At 32.9% G+C, this 26,815-nt stretch overlaps 2 protein-coding genes and 1 non-coding gene across 3 annotated transcripts; 2 read left to right on the top strand and 1 right to left on the bottom strand.

The window, feature by feature from the left end:
- Positions 1-4,741: 4,741 nt before the first annotated feature.
- LOC131172200 (cationic amino acid transporter 1-like) lies at positions 4,742-15,392 on the top strand. Its single transcript, XM_058133144.1, has 2 exons — positions 4,742-4,796; positions 13,745-15,392. Exons 1-2 carry the CDS (start codon positions 4,742-4,744, stop codon positions 15,211-15,213), a joined length of 1,524 nt encoding a protein of 507 aa, XP_057989127.1. The 3' UTR covers positions 15,214-15,392.
- Positions 15,393-21,688: 6,296 nt separating this feature from the next.
- On the bottom strand, positions 21,689-21,795 carry LOC131172452 (small nucleolar RNA R71). Its single transcript, XR_009142929.1, has one exon. It is a non-coding gene; the product is annotated as a small nucleolar RNA R71 (small nucleolar RNA).
- A 658-nt stretch (positions 21,796-22,453) lies between these two features.
- Positions 22,454-23,287, top strand: LOC131172199 (uncharacterized). The gene is made up of 2 exons (XM_058133143.1): positions 22,454-22,690; positions 22,763-23,287. The coding sequence occupies exons 1-2, from the start codon at positions 22,454-22,456 to the stop codon at positions 23,285-23,287; spliced, it is 762 nt and encodes a 253-aa protein (XP_057989126.1).
- The last annotated feature ends 3,528 nt before the right edge of the window (positions 23,288-26,815 follow it).

Genomic DNA, 26,815 nt, shown 5'->3' with positions numbered 1-26,815 from the left:
GTTTTGATAGTGAGATTTGTATTTGGGAATTTAAGCAATTCTTGGTCAATGTGAGGTCCAAGTGATAGTTCCATTTTTAAATTTCATTCCTAAAAATTCAATATTAATTTGGGTCGATAGCTTTTTTGAGATTGCATAATCCCATATTGTTGGACCAAAGAGTGAAATTGGGCCAAGAGTTGTTTATGGGCTGAACTATCTTTTGAAATTGGCAGAATATCATCAATGTAGATTAAAGCACTATGAAGAATAGATTCAAAGATTTGAACCATGGCCTTTTGGAATAGTGAAGGGGCAACTTTAAGCCCGAAAGGCATGATGGTCCACTGATACAAAGCATTAGGAATGCACAATGCTGTCTTGTATTTTTTCACTAGATCAATTCGATTGCAATAAGATTAAACTTTGAGAATATATGTGCTTCTTGTAAGTGAGTGAATAGAGAACCGATCCTAGAAGTGGAAATTTGTCATCCATTGAGAAATGATATAAGGGCTTATAGTCAATGACTAAATCTTTTTCCTTGAATTCTTTTCGATCTTTTTGAACACAAAAAGCTTCACAGCCCATCCTAACTGGTGAGTCCTATAAGACCTTGTTGAAGTAGCTGTTGACATTTTATTGAGCTAACAAAAGGTCTATTAGAGTCATTCATGGATGAGTTGCCTTTGTGGGATTAACATCCTCATTAAGCTTGAAAGGAAGCTTAATAAAGAAGTCTCTATTTTTCCATAGAGGTGCTAGATGAGAGAAGTCAGCATGAGATTCTACACAGGATGGCATGAGCAGATCTTTGTATTTGGTAAATTCTTCTAGAACTTCAGATAAGGAGAACAACTTTGGAACAGAGGTGAAGGTTTTGAAAGACCTTTTGTGTTTTTAAACCAGTAGGAAAGATTTAAAAATATCAAGCTTGCTAGTAGACATCAAATTCTATCAATAAATCCTTATTAGGCAAAGTTGTCCCAGGCAAAGTTGTCCCAATTACTTTTGTCCATATAATACAGTCTAGAAAGAATCGTATTCCAATGAGCCTTTGATGATGAGGTTAGTGCAAAAAACTTTCCCATCTATGGCTTTAAAATATTCTAAATAGGGCATCCAAGCTTAACACTGCAGGATTTATCATGCTTCTATGGGCACCAATATTAAGAAAATCAATGATAGGAATTGGTTTTTAATACTTAGAAGGTAGTACATAAATATGTATCAATGGAATTGAGATCAGGGGCTGTGCTAGATGGCATGATCGAATAGTATTGATACTAAGGTGTTCAAAATCATCTTCTGATGAAAATTTTTCTTCATCTAAAAATATTTCTTCTAGGGCAAAGACAGTTTCTTCATCAACTTCTTCTTGTTCTTAAAATAAGGATTCAACGTCGACACTCTCCAAATCTAGATGCATACTCTAGTGAATTTGTTAAATTAATTTTGCTGTTTGTTTAGGCTTTTGAGGGCATTCTTTAGAGAAATATCAATTTTTCCACAGATAAAGCATTTGTCTGCATTTTGAACTTTTTTATTAGTTTATTTTTTCTTAAAAATCACTCAGTTTCCCTTTCATTACGTGCTTGCCGTTATTGATTCTGTAATGCCTCGGATACTTTTCTTTTTGGATTTATAGGTGTAATTCTTTTCTTTGCATTTGATTGAAAGATAAGACTTTTTACACATTTTTCACAAAGATTTATTATTATTCAGCATATCACTCAGGAAACGTTACTGATCACACATCTTTTCAAGAGTGGCTAGTGTCATTTGATGAATTTCTCCTAGAGCTATTTGTGTCATGTCTTTGTGAATTACCAAGATTGATCGTTATAATTTAGGCTGTGATTGTTTAGGCAAAGAAGCAATATAAGTGTGTTTTAGGTTGACATAAATGTATCCATTCAATAAATAGTATCTCTGAGACATCCTTTGATAATGAAATTCAATATCTTTCTTCTTTATAGAACATCATTTAATCTCAAAGTATTCTTCGTACCTATTTATTATAGAGTGTGTAGTCTTCAATGAATTCCTCATAGAGAGCATTCATGACTCCTATGATTGATGCTTGATAGAATAGGATACTCTTGTAATCTCTAAAACTCGAACTATTTTCTTAATGATCCAATGAATCTACGGAGAATTATTTAAAGATACTCGATAATTACAGATCCGATTTAGATATTTGGAGATCAAGCCAAGCATGAAATTCTGTCATTCTGTCCCTCCATTTGGCTGGAGGAATGTCATCAATAGTGAACCAAGGACCAGAAGTTAGCCTGGGGAGGACCTTATCTGGATTTTTTTCATCATGAGTATCAGTTAGTTGCTCTATATGAGGTTCGGTGATTCCATCATTAGAGCCTGTTGAAGTTACCATCAGCAAATTTGTGATATCTGCCAGATCCTTTTCAGAATCATCTTCTAATGAGAAATCTGTCTTATTTATTACGAGACCAGCTGAAATTGCCATTTGTTGGAAATGAGGGTCACTAGGTACTTGCTGTTTGTCTTTTTTGGGTTTAATTTTATCTTCCTCTATAGACTCTAAGGATGAGATGCTTTTGGAAGGTTAAGCATTAGATGAAGAAGGCTGAGCTTTTGATTTAGGCTTTAGTTTTTGATTTAGGCTTTTCTTGGAAAGGATTATGAAATAGTGTTTGAGGATAAGGGCTTGTCTGGTAGAATGACTTATAGGTAGAATATGAATAAAATGAAGAAAAATGATTATAATCAGAGGGAAGAAGAAACGGGTTGTGATTATGGTCAAATGATATTTGTTTTTTTTTTTTTTTACTAAATCAGCTTCAATCTGAGCAATTTGAGCTTTTAGCTTTTGGATTTCTGACTCCTTTTAATCAAATTCATAACCAAACATTTTCTACTAAAGTAAGGTTCTAAGATCTTTATCAAGTTGATTAACCCTGGGCTGAAATCGACATAAAGCTTGTTGACTTAGATTAATAAATTATCAACCTTTGTTTCAGTGAATTCAGCTTGACAAATTATCATGTCCATTTTTTAGTTAATTTTTTTTTCCAGGAAAGCATTTTGAGCCTTGGCATTCAAAGTTTGCCAGTTTATGACTTTTTCAGCATGAGTTAATGGCTTAGATTGTCTGTTTGGGCTAATAGTAAATGCTTGAATATATGGATGTAAGCCATTGTGTTGGGTCAATCTAGTATCTGGGTGATGGAAAGTCTAATTCATATACATCTTCTTATGAGAACATCATGCAAGGTTGTGCAAGAGGAAGTACTGGAGGTGGTAAAGATGAAACCTTTTTCTTTTTCTCCCTTTCTTTTCTCAAGATTTCTAAGGCTAGTTCATAGATTGGTAAAGGGTTTTTTCTTTAAACATCCTTATGAATATCAATCCAAGTTCCTGAGTTTGGAGAGGTGTCCCTTCTAGCTCTTAAAGTTTTGCAAGGAGAATTTTGTTTCTTTTTCTCCTTCTTACGGCCATGGTAATTATCATCATCATTATCCTAGTGTTCTAGATAACAATTGCACCATTCATCGCACATTCCTGATCCGGGAGCATCCCAGATGAAATGTCCATGGATTTTGCACATGTGGTAGTAGTCCATTTACTGAAAGGAGTGAACATGAATATTTCTCTTGTCTCTTGAACTAGAGAGATCATCATGGTTTGAAAGATTGTAGGACTTTGTGAAGTGCTTCCGGGTTCCTTGAAAACTGTTTTGACAGTGCCATCTGTTTGCCTATGAAATGTGGGCTCTGTTACTTTGATAGGTCAGAAATTGTCATACAACTTTTCATAGTTGGTAACCCTCTCTAGTGGAATGATCTTTACTAAATCTTCTTTAGACAGCTGTCAAGAAATTTGGACAATAGTGGGTGTAGTCTCTATGTCTACAAGAATGAACAAAGCATCAGAGGATTCTGGTAGCTGAGATAAATTTATGGCATGATCTTGAAGCCTATAGATTATTTGGTGGTGTAAGGTAGCTGTCATAGAGGAGACAGTCTGTTCTGCCCCAATAAGCTGAACTTGAACTTTTAGTGCTGTAAGAAGATTAGGGTCTAAGAACCACACTTTCAGCATGAAGAGTGGTTATACATGTGCCAATCACAACATGTTCATAATTGAGAAACCTAATATCTAATAAAGACAATCTAGCTATTACGGGGAGGCCTTATCTACCATGTAGAGTGAGAACAAGGCTATGACTCCATAATGGAGATGAGAATATCCTTGTTTTCTCCATGAGGATAAGGGTTAGAGGAATTTTAAAAGTCACATCTTATTACTGTATTTGTGGTGAATTTAAGAGCACACTGATCCAGACGTGAAATTTGAGCATATTCCTTAGTAACAAATCTTCTGGAGGATATGAGAATTCTAATGCTTCCCATAAAAGATTCAGAGCGTCTGTAGATATTATATGCACTTATCAGAGGAAGAAGAGATTCTTCAAGCTGCACCATCGGTATGTGTGAAATTTGAACCAGTTATCTATTTTAGAGGCTAAGATTCATCTACGGAAGGTGATAGGGAAAGAGTAGAGGTGAGATTGACTGGGTCAGAGGAAGAGGATGAAGAGGATGAACTTGGTTCAATAATAATATTTTAAGATTGTATTGGTGTTGTGCAAATCATAGTAAACTGATCCATATACTCATATCAAATTAAACCTTATTCATATTCTCCTCTTAAAACTCATAGCCTCGATACCATGACAGTGGGAGCCCCAAAGTGAGTTAAGCATAATAATACTCATGCGATGTCGAGATCTGATGAAGCCATCATGGCCAAACATGGTGGCCACGATGAAGATGGTATTGGTGTTGAGAATTTTATCTTATTCATATAATCCTCTACTAAGGCATGATTATGCTCTTTACTTTCTACTCTTAGTGGATCCTAGTAAATCTTGTATATCGAGAAAATGCTAGTTTATTGATCCATTACTCTTTGTCTTCCAAATTTAGTTCTATATAACAATATAAAAGGGCAAAGTCTTGATATTTGTTTGGCTATGGTGACTTGTTGTATCTCTGCACGCATAATATTATTATGCTTAACTCAGGTTTTGGGGCTCCCTTTACCAATCTATGAACTAGCCTTAGAAATCTTGAGAAAAGAGAGGTAGAAAGAGAAAAAGGTTCCATCTTCAACACTTCCAATACTTTCTCTTGTACAATCTTATATGATGTTTCTCACAAGAAGATGTGTATGAATCTGACTTTTGCGACTCGGACACAGTTGACCTAACACAATAGCTTACATTTAGGCCATTTATTCGGACATCTGCTAGCCGAGATGAATAGCCCATGCTATTTACTTATGCTGAAGAAGTCCTAAACTGGCAAATTTTAAATGCCAAGGCACAAAATGTTTTCCTAGAAAAAATTGACTAACAAATGAACCTGATAGTCGGTTAAGCTCAATTGGCTGAAACAAAGGTTGAAAATTTGTTAGCCCAAGTCAATAAGCTTTATGTCAATCTTCAGTCTAGGATTAATAAACTTGATAAAAACCTCGGAGCCTTACTTCAGCAGAAAAGTTTGGTTATGAATTTGATTAAAATGAGTCAAAAATCAAAAAGTTAAAATCTTAAATTGCTCAAATTAAAGCCGATTTAGCAAAAAAGAAACAAACACCATTTGACCAAAATCACAACCCTGTTTCTTCCCTCCTCTGATTATAATTTTTTTTTTATTTTATCCACATTCTACCTATAAGCCATTTTACCAGACAAACCCTTTTCCTCAAACATCATTTCATAATCTTTTCCAAGAAAAGCCTAAACCAAAAGCTCAGCCTTCTTCATCTACTGCTCAACCTTCCAAAAGTATATCATCCTTCGAGTCTATGGAGGAAGATAAAATTAAACAAAAAAAAAAGCAAACAGCAAGTACCTAGTGTCCCTCCGTTTTAACAAATGATAATTTCAGCTGGTCTCGTAATTAATGAGATAGACTCTTCATCAGAAAATGATTCTGAAAAGGATCTGGCAGATATCACAAACTTGCTAATGGCAATTTTAACAGGCTTTAATGATGAGATCACAGAACCTCATGTAAAGCAACTAACTGATACTCATGATGAAAAAAATTCAGATAAGGTCCTCCTAGGCTAACTTCTAGTCCTTGGTTCATACTTAATGATATTTCTCAAGCTAAATGGAGAGATAGAATGGCGAAATTCCATGCTTGGTTTGATCTCCAAATGTCTAAATCGAATGTAGAATTATCAAGTGTCTTGAAAGAATTCTCCTGTAGATTCATTGGATCATTAAGAGAATAGTTTCAGAGTCTTAGAGATTACAAGCATCTCCTACTCTATCAAGCATCAATCATAGGAGTCATGAATGCTCTCTATGAGGAATTCATTGTAGACTATACACTCTATGATGGACAGGTGCAACAAGAATACATTGAGATGAAATGCGATTCTATAAAGAAGAAAGATATTGAATTTCATTATCAAATGATGTCTTAGAGATACTATTTATTAAATGAGTACAATGATGTCAACCTGAAACATACTTATATTACTTTTTTGCCAGAACGATTAGAGCCTGAATTACAATGATCAATCTTGGTAAATCGTAAAGACATGACATAAATAACTCTTGGAGAAATTTATCAAATGGCATTAGCCACTCTTGAAAAGATATGTGATCGTGATGTTTCTGAGTGATATGCTAAATAATAACAAATCTTTGTGAAAAATATGCGGAAAGTCTTATCTTTCAATCAAATGCAAAGAAAAAAATTGCACTTGCAAATCCAAAATGAAGAAGCATATGAGGTATTACAGAATCAATAACGGCAAGTACAGAAAGAAAGGGAAATCTTGAGAAATCTGTCTAATTTTTTAAGAAAAAATCAACTAGGGGAAAAAAGTTCAAAATAAACAGATGTTTTAACTATGTAAAAAAAGTACATTTCTCTAAAGAATGCCTCAAAAACCTAGGCAAGTAGCAAAATTGATCTAACAAATTTACCAAATATCGGTGAATCCTTGTTTTCAAAACAAGAAGAAGTTGATGAAAAAACTGTCTTTGCCTAGAAGAAATCTTTTCAAACGAAGAAAAATCTTCATCAGAAGATGATTTCAAATACTTGGGTAACTATACTCTTTAATCATGCCACCCAGTATGGCCCCTGACCTCAATTCGATTGGTACATATTCATGTACTATCTTCTAAATATGAGAGACCAATTTATATCATTGGTTTTCTTGATACTGCTGCCCATTGAAGTATGATGAATCCTGCAGTATTACTTGATGAAGCCTGGATACCCCAATCAGAAAATTTCAAAGCGCGGATGTGAAAGTTTTACTTTCCAACCTCATCACCAAAAGGCTCATTGGAATATAGTTTTTCCCTGACTGTATCATATGGACAAAAGTGATTGGGATAACTTTGCCTGATAAGGATTTATTGATAGGATTTGATGTCTACCAACAAGCTCGACATCTTAAAATCCTTCCTACCGATTTAAAATCACCTCTGTTCCAAAGTTGTTCTCATTGTCTGAAGTTCTAGAAGAATTTATCAAATACAAAGATTTGCTCATGTCATTTTGTATAGAATCCCATGTTGACTTCTCTCACCCAGCACCTCTATGGAAAAACAAAGATTTCTTTATTAAGCTTCCTTTCAAGCTTAATGAGGATGTCAACCCTATAAAGGTAACTCATCCAGGAATGACTCCAACAGACCTTCTGTTAGCCCAACAAGAATGTCAATAACTACTTCAATAAGGTCTTATTGAACCCATCAGATTAGGATGGGCCTGTCAAGCTTTTTATGTTAAAAAGATCGAAAAGAATTCGAGAAAAACTGAAGCTGGTCATTGATTATAAGCCCTTAAATAATTTCTTAATGGATGACAAATTTCCACTTCCCAGGATCAGTTCTCTGTTCACTCACTTACAAGAAGCATATATCTTCTCAAAGTTTGATCTTCAAGCGAGATTTTGGTAGCTGGGAATTGATCTAGTAAAAAGATATAAGACAACATTTTGCATTTCTAATACTCAGTATCAATGGACCGTAATGCCTTTTAGACCTAAAGTTGCTCCCTCATTATTCCAAAAGACCATAGTTCAAATCTTTGAGCCTATTCTTCATAGTACTCTCATTTACAATGATGATATCTTGCTATTTTCAAAAGATAATTCAGTCCATAAATAACCCTTGGCCTAATTTCACTCTTTGGTCCAACAATATGGGATTATGCTATCTGAAAAAAAGAGAGAGCTATTTGACCCAAACTAATATTGAATTTTTGGAAATGAAATTTGAAAATGACAATTACCAGCTTGGACCTCACATTGCCCAAGAATTGCTTAAATTCTCAGATACAAATCTCATTGTCAAACAGATTTAGCAATTTCTTGGAATTATCAATTATCTTGGAGACTTTTTCTCTCATGTGTCCAAATGCACCAGCTAGCTTTCTAAAATGCTAAAAAAGCAGGCCTCCACATGGGGCAATGAACAGACCACAACACTAAAAGTTTTAAAGAAAATAGCCCAAAATCCACCTCCTCTAAAAATTCCAAGCATAGGGAAATGTATTGAGGTGCTATTTTACTTGAAAAACTTGATGAAAAGCGATAAATTTATAGTCATGCAAGTGGATAATTCAAAGAGTCTGAAAAAATAATATCACACTATTTATAAGGAGATCCTAGCCATTAAGAATGGAATCAAGAAGTTTGAATTTCATCTTATTGGCCATCATTTTCTGATAGTGATGAACAATTCATATTTTTCAAAGGTATTTCATTTTAAAAATAAGACTCTTCCGGAACCATAACTGCTGAGGCTCAAAAACTAGTTTGATAAATATGATTATACCGTCCAACATATAAAAGGGCATCTTAATCTCATTTCTCCAAACATCCCTACTCTCTCATCTTTATGGCAAGACTCCTTCAGCTCCTCTAAAGTTCAAATACCACAATTCCTCATTCTAGTAATAGAAACATTTCCACCTGGATGCACACTAAAAATAACCCTATCCCAAATTGTTGAATTTGCAAAAAACCATTTGTTTTATTTTTAAAATTTATCCAATGTCCTCAAACAACATAAAGACAACCATACTCAGTTTCGTCCAGATGCTTTATTCCTCACAGTTTTTAGTTTTAATCCCTCTGATGATCTGCTACTTAAAGAAAAATTGTTCTTATGGTGCATAATGATTTTCTATGCTATTGGTTTTGAAGTTTCCACCATTCCCATGTACTATTTCCTAAATGACAAGAACAATCAGAAAAAAGTAATATGGAATTTTCTTGAATGGTTCAAGCCAATCCCTTAATGGTGCAATGACTTAAAAAAGATCATCAATCACTATAATCTATGGCTTAGATCATCAGACAATGGTAAGGAATTCTACTCATTATTCATCCTGGATCTTCCTTTCTTTAAAAATCCTAAAGGGATACTCTGGACTCAAAATTCAGTATATGAATATCAGACTTATTTCAAGTCTTTCACCACAAGAGATACCTCTACTATTCTTAGAAAGAAAATTATAGCCTATTTACATGAGATCTCAACCACTTCAGTCTAAAGGCTTAGATTTTGGAATCAACCTCTATAGGTCTAAATGCAAAGCCTAAAGAAGTTCCACACTACAATTCAAAGATATGCCAAGATTCACAAGATCCAAAAGATATGGACACTGGAACCAAGCCCTTTGATGAGCCTGGAAGCTCTTTGAAGAAGGATTTATATAGCAATGACATCGATTCTGATTACTCATACTATTACAATAATAATTTAAGTCATAGTCATAATTCTTTCTAAAAAGAACCCCTTCAAAGATAGAACCAAAGTACTCCTAGAAAATCCAAAATTAAGCTTGTAGACTATATTAGCACAAGCTTCAAAATATGAATTGGCTGTAAACTATCCCCCTAACGCTGGAAAGATATATATCTGTATAATTAATTTCAGTCCGATAAGTTATTTGTCTTCATGTATGACTTAGGTATGAGTCATTTATCTATCTAACTAGTTCTTATCTTGTTAGATGTTCTTACCTAACTATTAGGTAGACATATGTTTATATGAAAAGTAGTTGTAATAGTTTCAACTCTCCTCCTATATAAAGGGAACTTTAGTTTCATTGGTAGCAAGACTTACTAAGAAATAACATTCCGACTTCTTTGTTTTATGGCTTTACGAATTTCTCTCCTTCTCCTGAAAGTAAAAAATTCTATCTTATTCATATAATTCTTTACTAAGGCATGAGTATGCTCTACACTTGCCACTCTTTGTAGATCCTGTATTTTAGAAAATGTTAGTTCATTGATTCATTGCTACAGTCCTCCAAATCTAGTTCTGTATAATAATACAAAAGGACAAAGCCTTGAGATTTGTTTAGCCATGGATCTCGATACCGAATGAGTATTATTATGCTTAACTCATGTTTGGGGGCTCTTGGCCAGTCATGGTATCAGAGCCTGTGAGTTTTAAAAGGAGGATATGAACAAGGTTTAATTTGAGATGAGTAGGGGGATCAATTAACTATGAGTTTCATAATACCAATACTATCTTCAAACATTATTATTGAACCAGCTTCATCCTTTTCCTTTGACCCAGTCAATCTCACCTCTACTCTTTCCCTATCACCTTCCTGTATCTGAAATAGATAACCTGGTTGAAATTTCACACATACCTAATGTTGCACAGGTTGAAGAATCTCTTCTTCCTCTGATAAGTCCATATAATATCTACACACACTCTAGATCTTTTATTAGAAGTATTAGAACTCTCATATCCTCTAGAAGATTTGTTACTAAGAAATATGTTCAGACTTCACGTCTGGATTAGTGTGCTCTTAAATCCATAATTGCAGAATAGTATGTGACTCTTGAAATTCCTCCAACCATTATCCCCTTATGAAGAAGACAGGGATATTCTCATCTACATTATGGAGCTGTTCGCTTTGTTTTCACCCCACATGGCAGACAAGACCTCCCAGTAACAACCAGATTGTCTTTATTAGGTACCAAGTTTCTCAATTATGAACGTGCTATGGTTGGCACATGTACAACCACTCTCCACGCTGGAAGTGTGATTCTTACTTTCTTCCCTAACTATAACATGTCTCTTCAAGACTCTAATCTTCCCATAGTACTGAAAGTTCAAGTTCAGCTTATTAGAGCGAGAATGGACTATCTCCTCAATGGCGACTACCTTGCACTACGGATAATCTATAGGCTTCAAGATCATGCCATAGATTTATCTCGACCATGGGTATTCTCACGATGCTCTATTCATTTTGCGAGACAAAGACTACACCCACTATTGTCGATTCCTCAACAAGCTGTTTAAAGAAGATTTGGTAAAGATCATTCCACGAGTGGTTTACCAAGCTGAAAAGTTGTATGACAATTTTGACCTATCCAAGTAACAAAGCCCACATTTCATCGGCAAAGAGATGGCAGTCAAGACAGTTTTCAAGGAACCAAATAGCACTTCACAAACTCCTACAATCTTTCAAACCATGATGATTTTTCCAGTTCAAAAGACTGAGAAAATATTTTTGTACACTCCTTTCAAGCAGATGGGCGGCTAGTCTATACAGGCAAAAAGTATGGACATTTCATTTAGGATGCTTCAAGATCAGGAATATGTGATGAAGGGTGTGATTCTCATCTAGAACACTAGAATGATGATGATGATAATTATCGCAGCCGCAAGAAGAAGAAAAAGAAGCAAAATTCTCCTTGCAAAACTCTAAGAGTTAGAAGGGACTCCTCTCTATTCATAAGGATGTTCAAAGAAAAAACTTTTTACCAATCTATAAACTAGTCTTAGAAAATTAAATATTTTCAAATTAATATATTATTTTATAAATAAAATAATTTTATTTTATTAATTTCTTAAAAAAATATGCATCTAATTATTTTTTGATAATTAAATTTTTCTTTCTTTTAATCAATAATTACTAATTAAATAATTTTATTTATGAAATAATTAATAGATTAATAAATTAATTTAAAAATTTTAATTTTTTTTAGGTCCTGAAAATTTTAATTTTTAATTACAATAATTTTTATAAAATTAAATTAAAATTCATTAATTTTTATAAAAACTCTCAAAATTGAATGTCGCGTGCCGCAGCATAAAAACAATCATATTTCCTTGTCTGTATGGCACCAACATGGACAGGCAACTTAGCATTGACCCATTGACAATAATATAGTGGAATGTGTTATCTATAATTTATTATCAAATATCAATAATTTTACTTATTGTAGTTTATGTAAAATAATATTTTCATATTATTTTATAAATAATATTCTAATTATATATATATTTTTGTAAAAGTGTCACTTTTTTAATTTAATAATTTTTTTAAACAATTATATTACAAAAAATAAATCACTTTATGTAAATGTAAAAATTAGAAATCTTTGGAAAAAACAAAACAAAACAAAACAAAGTAATCGTACTCTTTTTAAACAAAATACCTATAAAATCCACTTGAAATTTTTTCATGTTTTGCTATTTGCGTATTCGTTGAAAATTCTTTAATGGCCGTTCTTTTAAAAGAAACTGCACCTTTTAATATATATATATATATATATATATATATATATATATATATATATAATTTCACTGGAATAAATAGTTTATTTTTTAAACATCTGTTAACTAATTTTCAATTTTTTTTTTAATTTTGTTGTTAAAAATAAATATTTCAAAGATAGAATTTTCTTTCACAAGAAGACAAAGGTTTCAAGGGTGTCTTAAAGGAGTTTGAAAAGAGAAAAACATGGAAATACATCTACATATCATGGATATGATGCATAGTGTATATACCTAATGTTTAATTTGAATGTAGGGATAAAAAGAGTAACGCTCAGAGTGTACATATCAATTAATTTAAAAATGTCACATTATAAAAAATAAAATTATGATGAATTCTATAAAAAAATCATGATAAAATTTATTTAAAATTATAATTTATTAAATTTTTATTAATTAAATATATGTATGTCGAATGTGTATAAGAAATTTTCGGATAAAAAATATGAGTTAAAAGATTAACTGATATCACATGTTTGATGGTTTTACCGTGGCAAAATGTTTAATTTAGTATTTGTACTTATTGGATAAGTTTAATTTAGCTATTTTTAATTTTTTATTTAAATTAGTTTAAAAATTTTAATTTATACTCAATTTAACCTAAAAATTAAATTTATGGACTAAATTTCTTGATGTAAATAAAAAACTAAGGAGTTTAATTTCTTAATTTTATAATAAATCTCTTGAATTAATCCCAAAAATCAAGAATCTTAATTTCTTGATTTTATTGAATTTTTTGGATAAATTAAGTTTAAATTTAAATTTCTAGATTAAATTAGACAAAAAATTAAAAATAAATTAAATTAAATATTTTTCAATAAATATAAGGGTAATATAAGGGTGTAATTGAGTTTTAAGCTATTTTATGAGATGGAAAAAGACATGATAAGCAAGAACAAGGCATTTCTTCAAAATCAATTTTACTATTTTAATGAAATTATCGTTTTATCTGTTTTCAATTAAAATGATAATATTATGAATGTTTTATTAACATATAGATATTTGTTTTGTATTTGAAGTTATAAATTATATCCTTTATATAAATACACATAATTAAAGTCTTAGTTTCTTCTGTTTTTTTATTAATTTATCAAGAAAATTGTTAATAACGTACTATAGATGAGACTACAATACTTCTAAAACAAATTTTTTAACAAGATTTCTTTTCCCTCCTTTCAGGTGGATCATTTGCTTACCTTCGGGTAGAGTTAGGTGACTTTGTAGCCTTCATAGCTGCTGGCAACATCCTCCTTGAGTATGTGATTGGTGGTGCTGCGGTGGCTCGGTCATGGACATCTTATTTCGCCACTCTCTGCAACCACGAACCCGATGACTTCCGAATCATAGTCCATAGCCTCGCCGAGGACTATAGCCATCTAGACCCCATCGCTGTTGTAGTTTCCTTCGTCATTTGTATCTTTGCCGTTCTTAGCACCAAGGGCTCTTCCCGTTTCAATTACCTCACCTCCATCATCCATGTCGGTACAATCGTCTTCATCATCGTCGCTGGCCTCGTCAAAGCAGACACCAAAAATTACAGCTCCTTTGTTCCCTATGGCCCCCGTGGTATTTTCGTAGCTTCAGCAGTAATTTTCTTTGCATATGTTGGATTTGATGCTATTTCAACAATGGCTGAAGAAACTAAAAACCCTGCTCGAGATATCCCAATTGGTCTTGTGGGTTCAATGATAATAATTGCTTTAGCGTATTGTTTGCTTGCTGCTACCTTGTGCCTAATGGTTCCATACAAGCAACTTGATCGAGACGCTGCATTTTCAGTAGCATTTGAGTATGTGGGTTTGAATTGGGCTAAATACATCGTGGCTCTAGGTGCATTGGAAGGTATGACCACTGCTCTTCTCGTGGGAGCTGTAGGCCAAGCCCGATATCTCACGCACATTGCTCGTACTCACATGATGCCTCCATGGTTTGCTCATGTTAATGGAAAAACAGGAACTCCAGTAAATGCCACCATTGTTATGATCACTGCTACAGCTATCGTCGCTTTCTTTACAAAGATGGATATTCTCGCCAATCTTCTCTCCATCTCTACATTGTTCATCTTCATGCTTGTGGCGGTGGCTCTTCTTGTTCGCCGCTACTATGTTACTGGGGTCACGACATCTGCAAATCATACCAAGCTCATCGTTTGCATTTCGGTGATTCTTGGTTCCTCTACTGCTACTGCTGCTATTTGGGGTGCAGGAGTAGATGGCTGGATTGGATATGTGATTACCATACCAATATGGTTCTTGGGTACATTAGCACTTGATGTTTTTGTTCCACAGGCAAGGGCTCCGAAAATGTGGGGTGTTCCACTGGTGCCATGGTTGCCATCTGCTTCGATTCTTATCAACATTTTCCTTCTAGGGTCGATAGACGGGCCGTCGTTTGTAAGATTTGGTATCTGGAGTGGTGTTTTGTTGGTGTATTATTTCCTATTAGGATTGCATGCATCTTATGACACGGCTCAGGGGTTAGGAGAGAACAAGGCTGGGGATGGCTGGAAGAAGTTGGAAGAAGGTGCACCAGTGTCTTCACAGTCTGGATTAGGAGGTGAGACTGCGAAGAAAATAGAAGAAGGCGGGCAAGGGCCTTCACAATCTTCTCTAGGAGATGTAGATTAGGGTACCATTTGAGCCTACAAGTCCTAGTGATGAATGTGTTGGAAGTTTCAAATTGAATTTGTGAATTGTGATGAACGTCTATGCATGGTTCTATTTGTACAACTATAATATGTATTAACAAATACTTCTAAAAAAATATATGTATTAACAAATAAATTCCAAATTTTATGTCTTAGAAATTTTTACAATAAAAAATTTAACAAAGGTTTTGAATTCTTAGATCTGAAAGATAAAAACTCAATCATTTTTTTTAAATAATCATTAAATTACTAGCCTAATAATAATTTATATTTGTTAAAAAATATATGTTAAAATACAATAGTTTTGAGGGATAAATTTCAATAACTATCTCTGAACTTATATAGGGGGTGTTTGGTTCACTTGTTGGGTGCAGCTGATAGCTGATAGACACCAAAACAGGTGAACTAGAGTATTTGTTAAGTTTTAAAAAATAAAGGTGATAGCTGATGGGTAGCTTTTATTGATAACATAAAATATAAAATATTTATTTATATCTAAAAACTTAAAATTAATTATAAGTTTTTTCTTTATCAACAATAATAATTACTTTATTTTTTTATCTATATTTTTAAAGTTATTTAATTAATTTTTTGAAAAATTTTAATTATTTTCTATTTTCAATAATAAAATAAATAACATAATATAATAGATGAATAATTTTATATTTATTTTAATAATATAATAAATTATATAATATATTAATTTAATAATTGTATATTTAATTTAATAATAAAATAAATAATATAATATAATAAATTTATAATTTTATATTTATTTTAATAATAAAATAAATTATATAATATATACCCTTATTAATCATTTCACATATCAATAGTAACAGCTAAATATAGTTTTACCAAATACTTAACATAAATCAGTTATTATTAGCTACCAGTTATTAGCTAACAGTAACAGCTATCAGCTGTATTCAACAGTTAAACTAAATAGGTCTACAGTTATAACACTATAGTCTTTCAACTTTAAAATATAACATAAAACCCCCTAAACTTTCAAATTTTACACAGTAAATTCCCTTTGATTTTTAATTATTGATTTTTCAGTTAGAAACTGACGCGAACAGCTATCGCTTGGCGCTTAGTCAACATTTCTCTCTCCTCTCTTATGCAAAGTGTAAAATTATTCTCTCTACACATGAAAAATTATTTTATCTACAGAGAGAAAAAGGATTCAATTTACACATGACTTGAGAGAGAAAAGAGAAACACTGACGAAGCTCTATGCTAAAACTGCTCAGGTCAGCGCCTAACTGAAAAACCAGTGAATGGATGTTAGAGATATTTTACTGTGCAAAATTTAAAAGTTGATAGGGTTTATGTTACATTTTTAAGTTAATGGATTGTAATGTTACAACTAGATAAGTATAGGGACAGTTGTCAAAATTTATCCTATTTTTGAGGTGGACTTATGTAACACATATAAAATTTATGCCCAATATTATATCCAAAGGGGGAAGTTTTGTAGCTATAACTAGGAATGGCAAAGAGTTGGGTCGGGGGTAGGGATCGCTCTTTTTGTTTTCGCTTTACAAGAGTTCGGGTTCAGAGTGGGGCATTCCCCTCTACGGTGTGAGGTAGGGCGGGTTTCCATGTGGGAATTTTTTCTTATTTTTATTTATTTTAATTTACTAGTATATAATGTAAATTTATTTATTAAAAAATAAAACATAATTTGAAATGCAAGTTTTACATGTTATATTTTATTAAAATTATAATATTAAAATATATAAATATATAAAAATAAATTATTTTTTAATAAAAATATAATATATTATTATGGAGAGCGAGTTACGGGGTTCCAGGGCGGGAAGAAGGTCTTCCCATCCCTACCCCGCACAAATCAGGGTTGGAGAAATTTAATGGGGTTCAATGCGGGGCGTGTCGAGTTCGGGTTTGGGTTCAGAAACTTTTGCCATTGCTAGCTATAACCAATACTTGACATATTAACTTTTTTTTTTTAATCTAAAGATTATTTTCATTTTAATAAAAAGCTCAAGCCATTACATAGAAAATATCGGATAAATTCTAACAACTGTCCTTGAACTTATATGGTTATAACATTATAGTCTTTTAACTTTAAAATGTAACATAAAACCTTCTAAACTTTCAAATTTTGTATAATAAAATTCATTTAACTTTCAATTACTGATTTTCTAGTTAGATGCTGACGTGAACAGATTTAGGATGACACTTAGTTAGTATTTTTCTTTCCTTTCTTATGCAAAATGTAAAATTATTCTCTCTGCATATGAAAAATTATTTTCTCTTCTCGTAGAAGGATTCAATTTACACATGGCTTGAGAGAGGAAAGAGAAATGATAATTAAGCATTACACTAGAACTATCCAGGCTAACGTCTAACTGAAAAATTAGTGATTGGAGATTAGATGAATTTTACTGTGTAAAATTTGAAAGTCGAGGGAGTTTTATGTTATATTTTTAAATTGAAAGACTATAATGTTACAACTATATAAGTTTAAGGACGATTATTAAAATTTACCCAAAAATATGTCTCAGGATCCTAAGGTAATAGAAAAGTTTAGGCCCAAACTCTAATCATATCCTAACTTCAGGATTTGAAAATAAAAAGCCCAAGTATAATTAACTTCTGACACAAACTCAACGCCCAACAAGAGGACTAGAGCTCATGAGACAAACCCTACATATCGCGTATTTGAATTGAATTTGAGCCATGACCCAGCATTCCATGAAGCAGCAACCCTTCATCGTTGCCACCATCACCAAGTCCGCCTTTTCACTGGTGAGACAACTGCGTCCTATTCGCGCCTTTTGAGTCAGCTCTTTAGTTTGCACCTTGCAATCCACTACCGCAACCACTCCTCACATCATATGCACAATTGGATTTGTAACCACAAAAAACCCAACCAAAGCAGGACAAATGGAATGACGAAAAAAAAGCAATCATCAAGCATAAGAGCACAAATCCTCATAGGAGAAAGCAAACAAGAGGAAGAGAGAGAACCCTATGACCTCTCAATCTCATGTAGCTGGAGGGGTAGTCATGGTCCAAAGAAGGTGGCTAGCACTTATACTCCTAGGATCCCTTTTCCCCCGAGGACACTATGAAAGTACCAAACTTAGAGGCCAAAATCATCCACACAAGGAGAAACAGAGAATATACAAGCAGATCAAGCAAACAAATCCTCTCTTCTAAATTTTAGATTTGCAACCAAACAACTCAAAAAATTACATCTACCCAATGGTGGGGACTACTAGGTAGAATGAAGAGAAGGCCTCTGCCAGCTAGGGCAGAGGAGGCCGACAACTTTGACAGAGGCAAGGAGACTTTGGCTCCCAAGGAAGAAAAGAAAAGAACAGGGAAATGATTTTCAAAGTTGACTAGTGCACCCAATTCTATTGACTGGCATTTACAGTAGCCATTAACGTTTGATGAATGAGCTTTTTGGGGGGTAACAAACATGTATATTTCTATTATAACTTTATTTTTTTTTTTCATTTGAATTAATTATAATTTCAAATTTATATAAAAAAATATTAATCAAGATAGTTTTTAAAAACTAACTGCTATAATAGGATAATACATATGATACGGTACATTAAAATTAAATCATCATAACTAAGTGGAGGATTGCATATTTATTGGTGCAAGTTTAACCTGATAAAATGTGATACCAACACAACTACAAGTAGATGACATTTCTTATTGTAGTCCAAAATAAAGTACCAATATAGGTAATTGAAATTGAAGAACAATAATTTATATAATTATTTGATATTTTTTTAATTACTTTTTTATAATAGAAACTATTCATAGTTTAGGCTTCAATATGTCCATTATATTAGATCTATCAGAAATTTGTAGACATTTCCAGTCATCATCGATTATGCTAGTGAAACAGCGATCACCATATCATTACTTACTAACTCCAATTTTGAAGGTCCCCACTGTTTTCAATAAATATATGAGAAAAATTAATATAAAAACAAAAATAAAATCAAAACAAAAATATTAAATGTTTGATGAGCTGAAATTTTTATATAATTATAAATTTGAATTATGAAATAGGTCATGATAAAATTATGAAAATTTTTGCATTTAGACATTAAAAAAGAAAAAAGCAACATTAGTCCAATTAAAGGGCAACATTAATCCATGATAAACCCATTTTATATAGGTATTTTAGGATAGTTTTGCATCTATTTTGAACTTTTTAGTTTAGAAATTTTATGCTTTTAGTGCTTATTTTAATTAATTTGTTTATTTTAGTTTCATTATATTTAATTTTTGAAATTTTAATGTTTTTGATAGGTTTTAATAAGATTTAAAAGTAAAAAGGTCCATATAGAAAAAATTCAAAGTGTTTTGGAAGCTTAAAGTAATGTGAAAAATGAAGAAAATTTGCCTAAGAAAGAAGACCAGTCGAGATTTTCGAGGGCTTCAACATGCCTCGTGTTGAAGGTCGTATGAAGATAAGAGTCAACCAGCAGGAATCCACACAAGGCATGTAGATTCAACACTGGGTCGTGCAGATAGAGATTTTGGAACAAAACTTGCTGAAAGTTTCAGGGACTTCCACATGCCCCGTGTAGCTGGTCGTGCAGAACCTAAAGCCTCCCCCTTCAAATCAATATGAGGCATGTTGAAAATAACTTAAATCAACATGAGGCATATGGGATGGCGCTGGCAGATTTGCTGACATGAAAAAATTCTCTTTTTACACATTTTTCACCTTTTGTCTTTATCCTTTTAGAAACAATTTTTAGGGCAAAGTTTGAGGGGATATATAAGCATCATATTCTCATTTTTACCATAAGGAGAAAGTGAGAGAAAAATCAAAAGAGAAAGGAAAGAAGGAACCACGCCATTTTTAGAGGAAGAACGCTTGCAGAGTGACATTTTCAGCTTCCATTTTCAAAGATTTAGATCCTCTTCTTCTGGGTTCTTTTATTTTTAGTTTTATTTTCATGTTTTCTTGCTCTATTTCATATTTTCTACTTATAAATACAAGCATGAGTGAGTAGATACTTGAGATTTCCGAGTTTGGTGTAATGATTTAAGTTTTATTTGTGTATTTGGACTGATTTTAACTAGATTTTAGTATATATAAGTTTTGATTCTTATCTTGTGTGCTTATTTACATACCCATTGTTGGTACCCTTTGAGTTTTATTCTTAATCTTAGATTGAAGGACCATGAGGTGAAAATCTATGATAGACAATTAAGATAATGAACTTAATCACCTAGTGTTAGAAATAAACTAGTGAATTAAGAGGAATTTCAAGTTGATTAAAGTGCTTAAAGAGTTTTGGGTAATTAAACATCGCATGAGAATAGGGTTTAGTTTTCTTTAAAACACTCTTTAGTTTGCTTGAAAGAGAAATTAAAGGAAATCAGAATCAACTTCCTTCAAACTTGTATTTCTCTTGATCTTGGTTTTGCCTATTCAATTCCCAATGAAATTTTCTTCATGAACCTCAACTCTGGAATCAATTTTACCATTAATTAATTAAATCTTTAGTTACTTGCTGAAATTTTAGTAAATTAGTATAATACTTAGAAATTTAATTGCTTATTTTATTATAATTTTCTTATTTTTCCAATTTAATTTGCTGCATCTTTTACTCTACTTTTCGGCACACATTATTGATAGCCCAAATAATCGTGACTTTTATAGTTTGATACTCAAATAACAAATCTCTGTGGGACGATATTTTTTCTTTACTACTTGAACGACTCGTATACTTGCGGAGTACGCATTAAGTTTTTGGCTCCGTTGCCGGGGATTTGTTTTTGTTTGATATTAGACGATTGATTGTTTGGTTAATTTGGGCATTTTATTTTTGATTTTAATTTCTTTTCTTTATCATTTTACTTTGAGATTTTCTTGCTTTTTTTTTTTTCAGGTACTTATCTTTTATATGAGAAGAATAAAAAGTGCAAAAATTGATTTAATTTTTGATCCTGAGACTGAAAAGACAGCTAAAGCTTTAAGAGCAGAGTTTAAAAGAAGAAAAGCTGAACTCAGAATTCAAAGACAACAAGAGCAACATCAAGAGCAACAAGTGATATAAGCTATGGCAAACAACAATAACAGATCAATTAAGGATCATGCTTTCCCTAGTTTTGAAGATTTTAGACCAAGTATTACAAGGCCTATAGTGGAACCAAATAATTTTGAGTTTAAGCCCTCACTTTGTCAAATGGTTCAATAATCACAGTTTAGGGGAGGTCCTACTGAGAGTCCACATGTGCACTTTGCACATTTTCTTGATATTAGTGACATGCTGAAGATAAATGGAGTGTCAGATGATGCCATCTGGCTGAGATTATTTCCTTTTTCTTTGAAGGATCGTGCTAGGAAGTGGTTGCATTCATTACCTCCAGATTCAATAACTACTTGGGATGAGTTGTCACAAGCTTTCTTGGCTCAATACTTTCCTCCTAGCAAGACTGCAAAATTGAGAAATGAATTAACTTCTTTCAGACCAAGGGATGATGAGAGTCTCTATGAAGCATGGGAGAGATATAAGGATCTTCAAAGAAGATGTCCACATTACGGAATCCCTAAATGGATGCTAGTTCAACATTTCTACAATGGTGTTTCTCCAGCAATTAGAAGTATAATTGATGCATCTTCAGGAGGGGATCTTATGGAGAAGTCATAAGATGAAGCTTATCTAGTATTGGATAAAATTGCTTACAACAATTATCAATGGAGTTGTGAAAGAAATGAAATGAAGAAGCCATCAGCTGGTGTATATAAGTTAGATGCCATGAGTATGGTCAATGCCAAATTTGATACTTTAACGAGAAAAATGGATAAGTTAAGCATGAAGGTTGATTCTTCATTTGGAGGATCTAGTCATGCAAAAGATGTTGGTGCAGGAAATATGCATTGTATCAATGATTTTCCTTCTTATGGGCAAGAGTTTGGAAATGAGCAAGTTGGTTTTGTTGGGAATTATAATCAAAAGCCAGTTGGTAATCCTTTTTTTGCTACATATAATCCAGCATAAAGGAACCACCCTAACTTTTCTTGGGGAGGTCGATAAGGACAGCAGCAGCAGAATTATCAACAACCTCCTAATTTTCAGCAACAACAGCAGAATTTTCAGCAAAACAGAGTACCACCTAGATTTTCACCACAAATGAATCAAAATGCTCCTATTCCACAACCACCAGTTTAGTCTTCAGACCAAGATTCAATTTTGAAGTCTATGATGGAGAATTTCTTAGCTGCTCAACAGAAACAAGGAGAAATGATTCAACAATTAACTTCAAGGATAGATCAGCTTGCCACTCATAATAGGATGTTGGAAAACCAAATAGCTCAACAAGCAAGCTCTTTTAGCAAAGCACAAGGAAAACTTCCAAGTCAACCAGAGAATCCTAGAGAACATTGCAAGGCAGTGATCCTAAAGAGTGGGAAAATTGTGGAAGAAGGAAAGAAAGATGAGGTAGAAGAGGAAAAGAAGAAAGAAAATGAAGACAAGAAAGAATCTACCTCAAATTATGATGAAGTTAATGAGGAAGTAAACAAGAAGAAGGAAGTTGAAAAAGAAGAAGAGGAAAACTATGTGCCTCCACCACCATACAAGCCACCATTGCCATATCCTCAGAGGTTTCAAAAAGCAAAGCTAGATAAGCAGTTCAGTAAATTTTTGGAAGTTTTGAAGAAATTATACATCAACATTCCATTTACAGATGCAATTTTTCAAATGCCCTCATATGCTAAGTTCCTGAAAGAAATTTTATCAACCAAGAGGAGACTAGAAGATTATGAAACTGTGGCACTGAAAGAGGAGTGTAGTGCTTTCTTACAGAATAAGCTCCCACTGAAGTTGAAAGATCCAGGAAGTTTCTCTATTCCTTGTCATATTGGGGACACTAGCATTGATAAAGCATTGTGTGATCTTGGAGCTAGTGTAAGTTTGATTTCACTCTCCATTTGTGAAAAGTTGAAGATTGGAGAATTGAAGCCAATAACCATTTCTTTGCAACTAGTTGATAGATCTATCAAATATCCAGTAGGAATTTTGAAGAATGTACCCTAAAAAGTTGGGAAATTTTTCATTCCTATGGATTTTGTGGTTCTTGAAATGGAAGAGGATATTCACATACCTATCATTTTAGAAAGGCAATTCTTAGCCACAGCAGGGGCTATAATTGATGTGAAGAATGGTAGATTGACATTAAAAGTTGGAGAAGAGGAGGTGAAATTTAATTTGAATCAAGCTTTGAAGAAACATCATGAAGTTGACCCTTGTTTAAGGGTGGATTGTAACACTCCTATATTCGGTAGTGCGTTCTACTGTTCCAGTGATCAGTGTCTGTCTGGACAGTTAGAATGCTTGAAACTACACTTAAATGTTAGTGAGGAGACATGAAATGATGAAATAAATAAAAAGAAAATACAAGAAAAATTAAGGAAAAATAAAAGAGAGAAAATGAAACTAAGTTAAACGAGCCAGCACCGCAGCGATGGGTGACCGCACGAGGAAGTTACGGCGCAGGCAATAGCCAACCCCAGGATTGCAGGGAACCCTCGGAATTAAAGTTTCGAGACATAATTAAAGACTTATTTCAGTATAATTGATATTAGAAATGTCAAAGAAAATTAAAGAATTAGTATAAAGAAAAACGAAAAAATTCAAGAAACCAATAAAAATCGGTGTTACCGAAAAATTGGGAATGCAACCCGAAGAGGGGCATTTTAGTCATTTGACACCTAGAGTTGCCTTTTGACGTTAATTTCCATTAAAAATGAGTGATAACACACTTTGAAAATGTCATGAAAATTAAAAATGTGGTACATAATATAAAAGATGAAAGTTTAGTGCATAAAAATGTAATTTATGAAACTTTGATTAATTAAATATTAAACCATGGTTATTGCTCCACTAAGGTAGATTGGGACACCTATATAAGACACCTTGGACATCAAAAATTCATCTTCAACCTCTAGCAATTGAAACAGCTGAAACCTCCCAAAGCAAACTCCCATGGCCGAATCCTTCCTACATCCATGCAACCATGCATTCCACCTCCTTTCCACTTGCTTTCTTTACTAAAGTTAGACTATACATCTTGGGCAGCATATTGGGAGTAAAAAGGAAAGGATTTGGAGAAGTTCTAGCAAGCTCCAATAAGAGGTAAGTGCTTATTTTCTTCCCTTGCTTAATTAAAGTTTGTGTTGAGATTATGGGGAGTATTTTGGTTGAAAATTTTGAAAGAAATTGTTGAGTTTGCAATCTGCCCATTATAGGCAGCCATGGGAGGTGAGCTTGCTTGAGTTTTTCTTACATTAAATTGATGGGAATTAGTGTTGGTTGAGTCAATTTGAAGTGCTAGCAATTTAATCCTTTTGTATGTGTGATTGAACAATTGAATTTAGGATTTTGGAAGTAATTGTGAAAGCCTTGGCAAACTGCCATTTTTGGCAGCCTTGAAAAGCATGGACTAGTGTTTGATCTCATGAAATTAATTGATGAATTCTGTTAGTGATGGTTTGAGGGCAGTGTATATGAAGTGATGAGTGATTACATGTATATATATTGTGTTGAATGTAACATTGAGAATTAAAGTTATAATGTGTGTATTGAGAATTGTTATATTCTACCCAAAGTGACCAAAATGTGATGTGATGAATGGTCATGGTATGATACTAATTCAGAATTGGGTATGAGAAATTAACTTATACCAAGGTGAATGAGCATTTGGTTGGTGTTTGAGCAATGTGTTTAATGGCAGTTTGTAATTAAGCTATAAGTGTAAAATTGTGACCCCAATTGGTATGAAGCTAATTAGAGGTAAAACTAGACACAAAATAGGCCAACTTTCATGCATAGGTCATGCCAAAATTCTACCTAGAAGTGACCAAATCCGGATTAGCATAACATAAGAACTCAGAAATTGATCATATGAACAGTAATTAGTCTTTTGGCCATAACTCACTCAAAATTGGTCCAAATGACCTAAAATTTATACCGTTGGAAAGCTTAGACATAGGACAACAACTTTGGTGAAGACCACCAAGCCCAGAAATGCCAATTACCAAGTCAAAATGATCGCCAAATTTGGGTTACAAAAACTGGCCGAATTGACTTTGACCTAAAAATGACCTAAACTTTGCAATATAAGTAAAACTTGATCAGCAATAGTAAAATGACCATAACTTAGTCCATAGAACTCCAAATGACATGAAATCAGTCCCAAAATTTCAATAAGACATAGATCTACAATATTGGTAATTTGACCAAAACCCAGAAATCAAGGGAACTAGGTCAATTAAGTTGATTAAATTGATACACTAAATCTGGAATTGGTACAATTGACCATTAAGTCCAGAAAATTCAAATAGGCATATCTCCTACAAGAAATCTCCCAATGTAATGAGCCATACCAATCTGGAAAGCTATGAAAGAGACCTAAAACATTGTTTTAGACAACTTTCTCAAATTATAAATGTATAAGGTTAGAATTTAAGGTCAAGCTATTGACCTAATTGAGGACCATGCCAATATAGGACCTTTGAGTCCAAGTTAACAATTTGTCTATAAAGAGTTCTATAAGACTTGAAAAATGGTAAGCAAAATTTCTGGTTGTCCCTAAGACATAGGACAACAATACTTATGAAGAATGCTAAACATCAATGTGATTACAAATAGTCCAAATAAATTAGTAAATTCAGAACCAAAAATGCCTAAAAAGGAAACTAAAATTTAGATTTGACCTAGTTATGGTTAATTAACCATAACTTGAGCTATACAACTCCAAATGGAGTGATTCAAAAAGGAAATTAAAGAAGACACAATGAGAAACAATTTAATGAAGAGAAATCTGTTAAATTTACACTGTAGTTTGGTCCAATAGACAGTAAACATTGGCCATGAAATTTGGAAAATGGCAATAAAATGCAATAAGCTTTAAAATGAAATTGGTAACATATACCAACACTTAGAGACTATAAAATGTGACAAATTTGGAACTTTGAAATTAATTCACCTAGTGTGTATTAATGGTCAACATTATAGGTTGACTAATGAAATGAATTGAAGGGAATAGTATCGAGAAAATTTAGATATTGAATTTTATTGTTAGAAACAATTTAACTGAGTACTAAAACACTTTAAATTGCGTGTTTCAGTTGAAAAGGATATTGAAAAGCATAAGGAACATTGAGTCAAGGCCTAGAGGCGACTCAAATCTGACCTGTGCACAATACTTTTTATATTCACTGCTTTTACTATAAAATTTATTTGGAGAAATTAGTTATGAATAATTTTTTATTGTTTTGGCTTTGGGAATTTTATTTGAAAACTATTGTGTTGCCTATTTTGCAAATGGAAATTTTGAGATAAAATGTGATTTGTGGTTTGTATGAAATATTTAAATATTGTGATTTAGAATTGTTTTGATTCACACTTGGCATGGTAATATTATTATGTTCCTCCTCCATTTATGGGGTGAGTATGACTATATTCCTCCCTCTTTGACTTGCCAATCTGAGATGAGTATGGATGAGTACTCATTATCTAGCTAGTCGCCTCCCTCATTGATTTTGATCAGTGGGGTGAGTATGC

Source organism: Hevea brasiliensis, chromosome 13 (assembly GCF_030052815.1).
Source record: "Hevea brasiliensis isolate MT/VB/25A 57/8 chromosome 13, ASM3005281v1, whole genome shotgun sequence".
Taxonomy (NCBI): domain Eukaryota; kingdom Viridiplantae; phylum Streptophyta; class Magnoliopsida; order Malpighiales; family Euphorbiaceae; genus Hevea; species Hevea brasiliensis.
This window is presented reverse-complemented; position numbering and strand designations above follow the sequence as displayed.